Here is a 14,691-nt window from a genome sequence, read left to right on the forward strand (position 1 = left end):
CAGAACATGCCCGTTAGCATGCTAGCAAACATTGTTCGATTGAGCTGAAATTTGGTAGGTGGCCTAATGGGGGCGCCGTGGTCACGAATCACTAGCTAATTAGCTGGTTTTGATGCCGTTTTTTCAAAATAAAAGTCATAATTTTTTTTTTTTTTTTTTTTTAACTTAAAAACTGATCATTAACCGGTCCAGAGGATCATACCCACCCCAACGGGCTTGAGCGAGGTCCCGGCCAACGCTGCTTGCGGCTTTAATTTGGTTTGGTTTTCTGTGCGGTGAAAACTTTTCTGGAAGGTGTAAATTAAAAGTCTCTTTCTGGTGGAGCAACTTTTATCAATAGCTGTGTTTTCTTGACCTTCCAGCTGCGGGAACAGTCACATTTTTCTCTTGTGAAGCTTTTATCAGACGACGACAGACGAGGAAGAAGTGAACGCCGACACGCTGATGGAAATGTCCTTTTAAAGAGCCGCATTCCTGCCGCACACCGGAACATTCCTCTGTTTTCTATTCATCACCAAGTTGTTGTTTCTAAATCAAGAAATTCTTTCTAGAATTAAGATGTAAAAGTACCGTGAGGTTAACGCGTTTTCCCAAAAAAACAACTTTCCACGTTCCGTTTCTGAGGCGGAAAGCCTGACCTTTGACCTCCGCAGCCGATCACGTTAAGATAAGATAAGATAAGATCAGATAAGATAAGATAAGATAAGATCAGATAAGACAAAATAAGCCTTTATTGATCTCACAACGGAGAAATGTACTTGTTACTTCAGCTCTTAAGGACTCATGAGTAGGAAAAACAAGAAATGTGCAAATAGAGGTATCTGATATACAATGACTATCAAGAACTCTAAGGGCCAAAAGTATTTACAGTAAAAAGTAATAATAAATCAAATAAAATGGGACTAAAATAAAAAAAAATAAGATAAAAATAACAAACTATAATAAAGTATAATAAGTTCTAAGGGGAGCAAAGTATAAAGTAAGATGAAATACAAGGAAATTAAACTATGATGGGGGGGGGAGGGGGCAAAGTGTAGCATAAAGTACAATAAACATACTATAGTAAAAAATAAAACCAGTGTTGGCAGGTTCAGTCCTAACAAGTGGCGGTTGTGTTCAGCGACGTTCTGCTGAAGGAGCTAACGGAGCTCCGCCTCTTATTTTGAATGGTTTGCGTGCAGTGGTTGTGTGTAGCGTCTCTATTAGCGCCGCGTGTTCTGCGTGCAATCAGTGGAATTGAGTCGTCAACTTTCCAGCGTGAGGACGGCGTTCTGTCTGGATGACCAGCCAACGTTCCGTCGGCTTTATAAATTAACTTTGGATTTGAAGCAGGCGGGAGCCGCAGCCTCCGTGAACATTTCATCTGGTTCCCTCGTCAGCGTCTCGGGTCATTTAGCTTACAGGTCTGGAAGTGTGTCACCGTACTGGTTTTCTGCTTTTCTCTCTTTAGTTTCAATTGTTGTTTCCGGACGGGAATCAAAAGGCTGTGAGGACGAAGTGAGGTCAGTTTAAACATGGGATTCAAACATGTTTCCTGAAGATTCAGACACAGAAGGACAATAGAAGAGGTGGTGAAGCAGCCGTTGCCTGGTTCAGGAACATTCAGGAACAGTTAATGGTTCCATCCATCGGCCGGCTGCTGGGCTTCATCCAGGACTCGTTCAGACCCGATCGCTTCATCCAGGACTCGTTCAGCCTCGATCGCTTCATCCAGGACTCGTTCAGACCCGATCGCTTCATCCAGGACTCGTTCAGACCCGATCGCTTCATCCAGGACTCGTTCAGACCCGATCGCTTCATCCAGGACTCGTTCAGACCCGATCGCTTCATCCAGGACTCGTTCAGACCCGATCGCTTCATCCAGGACTCGTTCAGACTCGATCGCTTCATCCAGGACTCGTTCAGACCCGATCGCTTCATCCAGGACTCGTTCATACTCGATCGCTTCATCCAGGACTCGTTCAGACCCGATCGCTTCATCCAGGACTCGTTCAGACTCGATCGCTTCATCCAGGACTCGTTCAGACCCGATCGCTTCATCCAGGACTCGTTCAGACCCGATCGCTTCATCCAGGACTCGTTCAGACTCGATCGCTTCATCCAGGACTCGTTCAGACTCGATCGCTTCATCCAGGACTCATTCAGACTCGATCGCCATTAAACTAACCACGTCTTCCAGTGACCAAATGTAACGGTGTGATTTGGACCTCAAAATAGTCCTTCAGTCTTGATTTGTTTACTGTAGAAAAGATTAGAAATACACTTAATCTTCCCACTGGCCTTCATCCTCTCTGGTTCCTCGGCCATTAAAACCAACTCTCTCAACATTTTAAAAGTACATTTTGAACATTAAATCTGAACAATGAAATAAAATGAAATACACAATTTGCAATACTGCCATCCGTTGAAAACGTAAATACAATGCATGGGGTGGAACAACTATAAACATCCCTGTAGAAAAGATTAGAAATACACTTAATCTTCCCGCTGGCCTTCCTCCACTCTGGTTCTAGACATTAAACACAAACAGTGTTCACCGGTGTGATGACGTCACTGGGCGGCGTTTACTGGGAAATCGCGCCAAAATTAATGAAGTTATACACCAGGGGGGCCACACTTTCTCATCCTGCGAGCTCCTTATGAAACGACCAAGTCAAAGTGATCCCCCACTACAAAGATGCTAAACATATATTTATTTTCAAATATATTGAGGATTCTTTATATGTACAATGTATAATGATGGACCTTGCAAAACCGTACGAGCCAATATTGTGCAACACGACATAATTAACTATGAACATTCTTTGTAATTACCTGAGTTTACTTTGATGTTACTTTGATCTTTGGTATTGCGACGCTCGACTGGCAGACGAGACAAACGCACTTCGGAAACGACATCGTGAAAAACAAGTCCACCTCCCATTCCTCGTGAAAGTGACTCGTCTTCGTCTTCTCACTTGGTCTCATGTTTGACGACCAAATCTTTCTCTAGTTTAAAAGAAAAAAAGCGAGGGCTTCAAATTTGCGCTAACTCGCCGACTAGCTTGTTAGCTTCGTCACACTTAGCATCGTCGTTTGCGCGGTGACCTGAAGGTCAGAAACATTCAGCCGTCATCTGACGCTGCGTTCGATCGTACTCGTAAATCGTAAAGGTAAATCAGTTTCATTACACCAGCGTCTATTTCTTTTCTAGTGTCATACGATCTACTGTTACTAGCTTTGATCCACTGGTAGATCGTGATCGACGTGTTGAGCACCCCGGCTATATCTGCTTCCAAAAGTTAAAATAGAGGTTAAAACTAAACAAAGCAGCACAGTAACATGACACCACACTATGACAAACGATCTACAGTAAAAACTTTGACATAAACTACTACATTTACAGACAAAACAGCGCAAAGTTGCGGCAGTGAATTCCCAGACGACTACAACCAACACGGAGGAACGACGGAGGCCCGGGAGGGACAAACAAGACAAGAGCGCAAAAAAGGCGATTAAAAAATAAAGCAAAATCAATCAAATATCGGCAATGAAAAGAAACTATTGAGATAAATTTCACAAATACTCAACATAACAATAACAAACATGAATTGAAAATAATAATTAATAAAGTGCATTTTTAACTCCGTTACACCAACACCAGAAAGCTGGCGAATAAAAAACAAAACAAACAAAAAAAAGGATGTTCCAGAGCATTGGGGAGGTTGTGTTTTTAAATGTTGTCAGCCGAAGCAGGAAAAAAAAAAAAAAAAAAGGCAGCTTATCGATTTGTAGGACGGATCGTAGATGCTTTATTGTCAAACATTACACAACAGGCGTTGCGTAACACGCTGAGCAGTGCCGGAGACTGAGCCCAATCCTCTTGTGAGGTCATTGCGAGCAGATTTTTTTTTCCGCCGCTTGGATTAGTGATAAACTGTACAACCGGATCCTCCTTTGTTCACTCTGAGATAGAAACACATCGGAGGGAGCAGGATTTCAGTTCAGGGCCAGACGTGATCAAACCTCCTCCGTCCAGCGCTCACGGCTACGAGTCATGCTAGCTGTCATGCAGCCGGCCGCCACCGGGCGGCGCCACAGAGCCGTCACACGCTGGACACACGTGTGCTTGTTCCTACTTTCATTCAGGGGAATGGAAACAAGGTCGCGCTGAATTCTGAACCACAGAAGAAGACGTCTGTTGTCTTAAACCTGGTTTAGTTCGTTTCTTTATAGTTTAGTTTATTTACAGTATGAATTTTATGAACTTTACGAAAACCAGCTGATAAATTGGAATGGTTATTGCAAATATTATTAATTTGTCCTTTAGGCTATAGTCTTATTATAATGTTGTGTTCCTGCCACATCTGGTACAAAGCAACTTTTTCTTTAAGATTCCTGTTCCGTGAAAAATAAACAAATAAGTAAACATTAAAAAAAATGCTTTTAATTGAGCTTAATCTCCAAAGAAGGGACACACACACACACACACACACACACACACACACTCCAGCGTTAACCACAATAATCCCATGTCCTTTGAGACGACATGATTTTGTTTTAAAAAAAATTTAAAAAGCAACTAGTTTAAAAGGAATTGCTGTCGAAGAAAATCTAGATGAAGGTTGAAGCGTTGCTTCATTCAGACTGACGTCAGATAACAGATAACATCACCAGAAACACACTTTTGAACAAAAGCAATAAATAAAAGCGCCAGTGTGTGAAGACGAAGCGTCAATAAAGCCTCTTTGGTTAAACTTGTAGTTTGAAGCTCCACGTCACCGTGTTGTTTTGTCTGTTCAAACCCAACGTGAGCGACCAGGAAGGAACGACGCCAGCATGAGGAGTTGTCACGACGACAGCGGAGTAAAAAACGTGTAACGTGTGAAGTAACGTGTAGGTTTGATTCCTCATCGTTCCAAATTCACTGTTTAGTTTCTCTTTGTGCGTCAAGTTTTCATTCTGTTTTTATTTCACTGTTGGGGATTGAACATTGTGTTTCTTTTCACATCCGTTTTCTTATGAGTGCTGAAGATCTTTGTGAAGATGTTTGTGAAGATGTTTGAACTGCAGCCTTTCAGAAAGCGCCGGCTCTCTTTAACCAAACACTCGTTGGTTCTCGTTGAAGGTCATCAAGCAGGAGGGATTGTCCAAAGACTTCTCCGACTGCACGCTGTTCGACCTCCTGAAGTACAACGACGTGAACGACGACGAGCACCTGACCAGGGAGGAGTTCTACACGGCCTTCGGTGAGTTCTCATGCCGGGGGTCAGAGGTCACCGGACTGTGTGGGCGGGAGGCCTTGGATCAGGACTGTTACATGACGACGCTTCCTCATTGCTCCCGATGTGTTTCATCACTCGCTCACATCATTCGAGTTTCTGGATTTGCTGGTTATTTTTCTAGTAGTCAAGCCATTTGGAAAGTGATGCGATGAATATGATGAACCTGAAATTGAAGACGTCGTTTGAAGACGCACAGATAAGATAACTGTGTAATTCAGATGAGATTGTTGGAGTTTGGACTTTGAAGATCAGCTGGTTTAGGGTCAAATCCACACGACAAAAAAAACAAAAAAACAAAAAGATCTTTCTTCTCATTATGAACTCGGCTCAACATGAGGCTTCAGGGCCTGTAGTACACATGTAGTACACCTACCAGGCCTTTAGGGGCGCTGTGGCTCAACAAACACACCAAAAACGCAGAAGAAGACGGCTATATAGTTCTATAGAGACTCATAACGTGCAAGAACCACATAGATGTAGATGCAGAAGAAGCACATACAAATTTTGATGTAGATTCTTGCTCATAAACATGTGTATGACTCCTCCTGCTGCTAGCGTCAGTAGCTTCTAGTTCTATAGGTCTATGGCCCCGCTCCTCCTGCTGCTAGCGTCAGTAGCTTCTAGTTCTATAGGTCTATGGCCCCGCTCCTCCTGCTGCTAGCGTCAGTAGCTTCTAGTTCTATAGGTCTATGGCCCTGCTCCTCCTGCTGCTAGCGTCAGTAGCTTCTAGTTCTATAGGTCTATGGCCCCGCTCCTCCTGCTGCTAGCGTCAGTAGCTTCTAGTTCTATAGGTCTATGGCCCCGCTCCTCCTGCTGCTAGCGTCAGTAGCTTCTAGTTCTATAGGTCTATGGCCCTGCTCCTCCTGCAGCTAGCGTCGGTAGCTTCTAGTTCTATAGGTCTATGACCCCGCTCCTCCTGCTGCTAGCGTCAGTAGCTTCTAGTTCTATAGGTCTATGGCCCTGCTCCTCCTGCTGCTAGCGTCAGTAGCTTCTAGTTCTATAGGTCTATGGCCCTGCTCCTCCTGCTGCTAGCGTCAGTAGCTTCTAGTTCTATAGGTCTATGGCCCTGCTCCTCCTGCTGCTAGCGTCAGTAGCTTCTAGTTCTATAGGTCTATGGCCCTGCTCCTCCTGCTGCTAGCGTCAGTAGCTTCTAGTTCTATAGGTCTATGGCCCTGCTCCTCCTGCTGCTAGCGTCAGTAGCTTCTAGTTCTATAGGTCTATGGCCCTGCTCCTCCTGCTGCTAGCGTCAGTAGCTTCTAGTTCTATAGGTCTATGGCCCTGCTCCTCCTGCTGCTAGCGTCAGTAGCTTCTAGTTCTATAGGTCTATGGCCCCGCTCCTCCTGCTGCTAGCGTCAGTAGCTTCTAGTTCTATAGGTCTATGGCCCTGCTCCTCCTGCAGCTAGCGTCGGTAGCTTCTAGTTCTATAGGTCTATGGCCCCGCTCCTCCTGTTGCTAGCGTCAGTAGCTTCTAGTTCTATAGGTCTATGGCCCCGCTCCTCCTGTTGCTAGCGTCAGTAGCTTCTAGTTCTATAGGTCTATGGCCCCGCTCCTCCTGCAGCTAGCGTCAGTAGCTTCTAGTTCTATACCTCTATGGCCCCGCTCCTCCTGCTGCTAGCGTCAGTAGCTTCTAGTTCTATAGGTCTATGGCCCTGCTGCTCCCGCTGCTAGCGTCAGTAGCTTCTAGTTCTATAGGTCTATGGCCCCGCTCCTCCTGCTGCTAGCGTCTCTAGCTTCTAGTTCTATAGGTCTATGGCCCCCCTCCTCCTGCTGCTAACGTCGGTAGCTTCTAGTTCTATAGGTCTATGGCCCTGCTCCTTCTGCTATTAGCATCAGTAGCTTCTAGTTCTATAGGTCTATGACCCTGCTCTTCCTGCTGTTAGCATCATTAGTTTCTAGTTCTATAGGTCTATGACCCTGCTCCTCCTGCTGCTAGCGTTAGTAGCTTCTAGTTCTATAGGTCTATGGCCCCGCTCCTCCTGCTGCTAGCGTCTCTAGCTTCTAGTTCTATAGGTCTATGGCCCCCCTCCTCCTGCTGCTAACGTCAGTAGCTTCTAGTTCTATAGGTCTATGGCCCCGCTCCTCCCGCTGCTAGCGTCAGTAGCTTCTAGTTCTATAGGTCTATGGCCCTGCTCCTCCTGCTGCTAGGGTCAGTAGCTTCTAGTTCTATAGGTCTATGGCCCTGCTCCTCCCGCTGCTAGCGTCAGTAGCTTCTAGTTCTATAGGTCTATGGCCCTGCTCCTCCCGCTGCTAGCGTCAGTAGCTTCTAGTTCTATAGGTCTATGGCCCTGCTCCTCCTGCTGCTAGCGTCAGTAGCTTCTAGTTCTATAGGTCTATGGCCCTGCTCCTCCCGCTGCTATCGTCAGTAGCTTCTAGTTCTATAGGTCTATGGCCCCGCTCCTCCCGCTGCTAGCGTCAGTAGCTTCTAGTTCTATAGGTCTATGGCCCTGCTCCTCCTGCTGCTAGGGTCAGTAGCTTCTAGTTCTATAGGTCTATGGCCCTGCTCCTCCTGCTGCTAGCGTCAGTAGCTTCTGGTTCTATAGGTCTATGGCCCTGCTCCTCCTGCTGCTAGCGTCGGTAGCTTCTAGTTCTATAGGTCTATGGCCCTGCTCCTCCTGCTGCTAGCGTCGGTAGCTTCTAGTTCTATAGGTCTATGGCCCTGCTCCTCCTGCTGCTAGCGTCAGTAGCTTCTAGTTCTAGATGGAGAAGACCAGGTGAAGGGTTGTGAAGAATCGGGTCACGGCTCCTGGTCGTCAGCTCGGCAGACTCTCCGACACGTGAGCAGGTTTCCCTCTCTCGCTCTTCGCCGCCTGACATTTCCCGTCAGCTCGATATCCTCCGACAGAAGATCCTCTGACATTTGGCTTGACATATTTAGCAGTGGGAGAGAATTCATAATCGCGTCTCATCTCATCAGCCCTTCTGTATTTAGAGCGATTCTCAGAGCTGCCGGAAGATAATAGAGAAAAACCAAAAAGTAGTGTCAGAAGCAGAAGAGTCACGGTTCCACCATGTAGAGCGAAGCTCTTCTGGGAACAGAGGCTCAGCAGCCGGTCTGACGAGAGACGTCCTCGAAGAGTCGCGCTGCTCAAACTTCCTCCTCTGCCGCCGTCACATCTTCACGTTTCAACTTCACTGCGAAAAAAAAGAAAGAAATCCAGGCGCCGTTTACGCGACGAGGAAAACGAGTGTGTCCGTGAAACTTTCTTTACTTTGGGAGAGACTGATGGAGGGAGACGCTCCGCCCTCCCCTTCCTGATCGGAACTGTGATCCAACATGGCCGACTCGTATTCTAGTTTCACATCATATTATCAGTTTTGTTGTGGAGGTTCTCCTCTGATCCGTCCACGAGGATGTCGGGTTCTGTTGACCTCGTTCACGTTCGTAGCGCAGCGTTCTCTGCACTGTGAGGCTTCATTACAAAAACAAGCGTCGGCGCCCTCCAGAGGCCTGGCAGACGAACTACGTCGCCGTCGGTGTGTCAGTGGAAACTCGCGTTTCTTTAACGGATAACGTGTCGCGTGAAATGTTGTGGAAAACTCGTTGTGAGACTCACTTTGCTCTGCAACGATTTCTCTCAAAGTGAAAAGGCTGAACTGTTTGTTCTCCGGAAACGGGTGAAAATGGTGGAGGTGCTGCTACTGCACATGCTCAGTAGAGACCATCAGATCAGCGTTTCCTCCAGAGGGTCAAGATTCTGCTGGAGCTCCTCGGATTTTTTGTTTTATTTTGACAGTCAACGTAATACTTCAGAGCGTATTGTTCTCTGCGTGTGTGTGTGTGTGTGTGTGTGTGTGTGTGTGTGTGTGTGTGTGTGTGTGTGTGTGTGTGTGTGTGTGTGTGTGTGTGTGTGTGTGTGTGTGTGTGAGGCCACATCTACATCTAAACGTTCCTGGACCTGGTTGCCACGGCGACTAGTAGTTCTGCACATGCTCAGTAGAGCCTTTGTGGCATCATGACTCCCAGTCCAGGTTCTCCTGACTTGGTACTTTTATTTTGACAGTCACCATAATAGCAATCCAACTTGGTACTTTTATTTTGCCAGTCACCATAATAGCAATCCAACTTGGTACTTTTATTTTGACAGTCACCATAATAGCAATCCAACTTGGTACTTGGTACTTTTATTTTGACAGTCGCCATTAATAGCAATCCAACTTGGTACTTTTACTTTGACAGTCACCATAATAGAAATCCAACTTGGTACTTTTATTTTGACAGTCACCATAATAGCAATCCACCTTGGTGGTTTTATTTTGACAGTCACCATAATAGCAATCCAACTTGGTACTTGGTACTTTTATTTTGACAGTCGCCATAATAGCAATCCAACTTGGTCCTTTTATTTTGACAGTCCCCATGATAGCAATCCAACCTGGTGCTTTTATTTTGACAGTCACCGTGATAGCAATCCAACCTGGTGCTTTTATTTTGACAGTCACCATGATAGCAATCCAACCTGGTGCTTTTATTTTGACAGTCACCGTGACAGTCACCGTAATGTGGTTTCATTACGGAAAAAAAAAAACCAAACCCACCCAACAGCACCACCTCTTGGTGTGGCGTTGTAACTACATCGCTATCAAAACACTGCCGTGTGAATGTGAAACTTTTCTGAAACAAAGGTGTGTTTTGTTTTTTTTCACTTGAAGCGTCGCCGTGGAAACGAGGCGAGGTCTCCTCGGCGACTGACTTCCTTCAGCCTTCGTGTGCCGCTCGATGTATTTTGTCTCCGTTCCGCGGCTGCAGTTCTTGTTCCACACTAAGAGTTCATCGTCACTCGAGCCGTTTCGTTTGCGTGTCGACGCTCGTTGACGTTGTTGAGCCTTTTCACCTCCTGCTGGGATTCTTTGTGTGTTTCCCTCTTTATCCGTCGTTAATCGTCAGCACAATTTATTCAACGCGTCTAAAAGGGGGGGAAGTGAAGAGTCGTTATGCAAAAGCGGCAAATTCATCAAAAACCCCGCGAGGTGATACCACCTGTAGTGAGATCAAAGTGAAAAAAGAAAAAAAAAAAAAAAAGTGGCGGCTGTAAATGTAGTGAGGGAAACATTTCTCAGAGCTGGAGTGTCTGGGCCTCGTCCATCCAGCACTTCCCTGCTATGAGGAGACATTTACATCAGTTTGTGTCGTTATTTCCTCCCGCCGAGGTTCAGAAACAAGAAGCAGCGGCGGCTAGATATTACACAGATTTAGCATTCAGCACAAATAGGCTGGAGTTTAAAAATCTCTCCATCAATCTGCTCTCATCCGTTCTTCCAGGTGTATTAAAGTGAGGTTTGAAGGAGCCGGACAGAAAGCAGAGTACACCGCAGGATAACACAGGAACTGAAGCATGTTCACACTTACTAAAGTTTGTCTTTAAAGAGGAAGGTGGAGTTCAGAGCGGAGACGTTCAGAGCGGAGGTTGTTCACGCTGATTCACATTCGTCACACGCAAACCGAGAGATTCCAGCCTTTCTGTTTTATTCTTAATGGTTTGGGTGTTTGAGTCGGGAGTAGTTCACCAGATGTATGTTCTCATTGCTCTACTTCAGTTACAACAGAGACTCTCAGTGATTTGATCAGATGGTTTTTTTATGTCGTTGTCGCGTTAAAACATCGTGAACGAGAAGAGTCCTTGTTGAGTTTCTGGGTTAAGGACTTTGTGCTCATTTAATCTGGTTTCCTTCAACGGTCCAACAACATCAAGTCGAGGATTCCTGACCACTTTAAATTGATAAGGTTTATTTATTTTATTGTTTTTAAATTTCACACAAAATTCAATATCAAAAGCAACAGATCTCAGAAATCTTTAACCAAACAACTTCTCTATAAATATATATTTATTTGTTTATGTATTTATGTATTCATTTATTTATTTATTTATTCATGTATTTATTTATTCATGTATTTATTTATTTATTTATTCATGTATTTCTGTGTTTATTTATTCGTGTATTTGTTTATTCATTCATTTATTTATTTATTTATCTATTTATTTATTTATGTATTCATTCATTTATTTATTTATCTTTTATTTTTTTTATTTTTTTTATTAATTAATACATTTATTTTTGCTTCCACTTAATCAATCATCACTCCATTTAAACTCATTAGAACTAAATCAACACTAATTAAATATAATGTACATTAAGTCAGATAAAGTCTAATCCTGGTTGTGAAGGATATTAATGTAAATACGACTCACGGCTACGGGAACATTTATTCCCCGACAGTAACGTGTGACGTTCATGTTCGTCTTAGTCCTGAATCTCAAAATAAATGCTGAAGCGTTTCAGTGGTAATGTGACGCTGAACGTTTCCTCCCGTTTCTCCTGCAGGATTCGCTTCGCCGGGAAATGACGACTGGATTTGATGACGCGTTTGGACTGATTGGAAAACACCAGTCAGTCGGGTTTAACTAGCGCGTCTAATCTGTTTTATTACCGTTGGCGTTCTTCCACATTCGGGTTAAAAAAAAGAAATAAAAATAACTAAAAAGGCTATTTGATGTAACGCAGGCTGAGCGACTCCGTGTTTATTCCTGTCAGAGCGGCTGCTGATAAAATCAACACCTTAAATAATAAATGGAGTCACAGCAGTGTAAGTTCATGACATGTTAGATGTAGATGTGGCCTCACACACACACACACACACACACACACACACACACACACACACACACACACACACACACACACACACACACACACACAGAACGCTGGCGTCGTTCTGTCGTCCATCAAACGTATTAGCACACTTATTAACTTTCTCGATATTTCATTGACTTTCATTCATTTACATTCTACGATCTGCCTCAGTTACATTTTCTTAAAAAAAACCACGTGGAACAGTCACATTTTGTAATAACTGTTGCAATATGTAATAACAAGCTATTACAAAATGCGTTTGATCATTTCATTCCAAAAAGTAGCAGATTATTACAAAATGTAGCAGATTATTACAAAATGTAGCAGATTATTACAAAATGTAGCAGATTATTGCAAAATGTAGCAGATTATTACAAAATGTAGCAGATTATTGCAAAATGTAGCAGATTATTACAAAACGTAGCAGATTATTACAAAATGTAGCAGATTATTGCAAAATGTAGCAGATTATTACAAAATGTAGCAGATTATTGCAAAATGTAGCAGATTATTACAAAATGTAGCAGATTATTGCAAAATGTAGCAGATTATTGCAAAATGTAGCAGATTATTGCAAAATGTAGCAGATTATTGCAAAATGTAGCAGATTATTGCAAAACGTAGCAGATTATTACAAAACGTAGCAGATTATTGCAAAATGTAGCAGATTATTACAAAACGTAGCAGATTATTACAAAAAGTGATCAAATCAACACCTTCAATAATAAATGGAGTCACAGCGGTGTAAGTTCATGACATGTTAGATGTAGATGTGGCCTCACACACACACACACACACACACACACACACACACACACACACACACACACACACACACACACACACACACACACACACACACACACTGCGGTCACGGTGCCCGAGGCGAAGCCGCATTACGAACTTATACTTTTGCACTTTAATTGCTGACATCATCTCTGAGTGGCAGCCGTGAAAAAAAACTCTATGCAAACACCTTAAAGCGCGGTAATAAAGTCGGCGCCATCAAAAAGTAAACGTGTGGACCCGGCGTGTCCAGAACCGCGGCGCCGCTCGGGGGGGGGAGGGGGGGGGGGTAAATGCAGAATGACTGCGGGTGGAAGCAGCAGCGGTCTGACGGCTCTGCTAATAAGACGCTCGCTCACCTTCCTGGAATATTCAAAGCGCGGCGCCATTGTTTAGTCAGAACAGACGATAAGACTCTTAACGCCATGCATTATTCATCCCTCCTTTGCATGGAGGGGAAGTGGTGGGGGGAGGGAGGGAGGGGGGGGGGAATCAATTTGCCTGGGCGAGCTGTAAGGAAGCCGTTCTGGCACAAGTGAGGGTCTTTTAATTAGATGACGTCGGCGATATGAGTGATGGTCTGCCACGCCGCCGATAGCAGAGCGCCGCCGCGTCGCCGTTGAGCAATTTGCTGGAATGATGTTTTCCCCGAGCATCGCGGGGTAACAGATAAGGAGCCATCTATCACCGCGTGGCATTCACTTTTGGGAGGCGGGGTGACGGGAACATCGACGCCCCGGCTGGACGACCTCAGGAAGGGAACGCAGCTGCAGGCGGAATCAAGACGGTGAAACAAGAGTTGTGTTTTTGTGGAAGAAAGTCCTGAGGGGAAAAAACTGAAGTGCTGCAAGGAGGGTAGGGAGTCCAGGAAGTCTGTCACCAGTTTAACAGAGACCGGGGGGGGGCAAAGTTGGTAACCGGTTCCTAGTGTTTCCATTCATTGGATACCATTAAAGTTCCAGTGAAATGTAAAACACTACTTTATTTAAAGTCCCAGTGAAATGTAAAACACTACTTTGCAAAAAAACGATAGTTGGGTTCTACTTGTAAGGTTCCTCGACTCTGCCCCTCCACTGTTGTCGCATAACAAAGTTATTTGAATTTTTAATCTCCAGCCGAGGAAGTCGGGGGAATCCTTCTTCTTCGTGGGCGGGAGCCTATGTGTGACGTCACGAGTTTGTGCAGATCTCCATCTGTTTGTGTTTATATCGACTTGTTTCCTCTTAAATATCCAAGTTTTTTACAGTGTTTTGAAGTTATAGTTGGTGTTTTGTGAGCCTTGATGAAAGATTGAGCCTGGAAGAGACCAGAGAGGAGGAAAGGGAGCTCGGGCAGCTAGCGGGAGCCGCTAGCAGCTAGCTCGGGCAGCTAGCGGGAGCCGCTAGCTCGCGCGGCTAGTAGACGATCAAGTAACACCTGGACTCATCTTCGATTCAGAAAAGCTCTTGGACGTGTTGGATCCAGGAAGCCGGTCGTTCTGCCAAAAGTCAGGAGGGTTATCTTAAAAAGTCATCTTCACCTCCTCCTCCTCCATCTTCACCTCTCCCTCCATCTTCACCTCCTCCTCCTCCATCTTCACCTCCTCCTCCACCTGGTCGCTCACACAAACCTTGTAATCAGAGTTGATTTCCCTCCACTTGAATATTGGATCCTAGGAGCTGCATTCAGAATCTGCTGTGTCTGTGTGAGCTGGACTGGCTCCGCCCATCTATGGGAAGAGGGAGGAAGTATTTCTTCTCGTGGCGCCATGTGCCAGAGCAGAGCTGCCTGATTGTGGGAGGAGTTCAAAAGGGGGGGGAGGAGCCTTCCTTGATTGTGATTGGCTAAACCCCTGGTGACATCATATAGGGTTTGATTTCTGATTGGCCGGCATGCCAAGCGACGTTGTTTTCAACATTTGCCGTTTTCAGAAAGTTTCCATGACGACAACACAAAAACAGTGTTTTTTCTCTTACGACGTGCAACCGGAGCCTCGACGAAGACGTGACGACTCTTATTTTGTCAAAATGGC

General features: G+C 44.8%; 1 protein-coding gene across 1 annotated transcript in view; it reads left to right on the forward strand.

Moving 5' to 3' along the window:
• The window catches only part of fstl5 (follistatin-like 5), a gene marked incomplete at both ends in the record, with an annotated part of 142,166 nt that overhangs the window by 45,790 nt on the left and 81,685 nt on the right, over positions 1–14,691 (forward strand). The window contains 1 exon segment of the mRNA XM_080502377.1: positions 5,108–5,228. Coding sequence (XP_080358503.1) covers positions 5,108–5,228 — 121 coding nt within the window.

The sequence above is a fragment of the Blennius ocellaris genome (assembly GCF_963422515.1).
Source record: "Blennius ocellaris genome assembly, chromosome: 9".
NCBI classification, from domain to species: Eukaryota; Metazoa; Chordata; class Actinopteri; order Blenniiformes; family Blenniidae; genus Blennius; species Blennius ocellaris.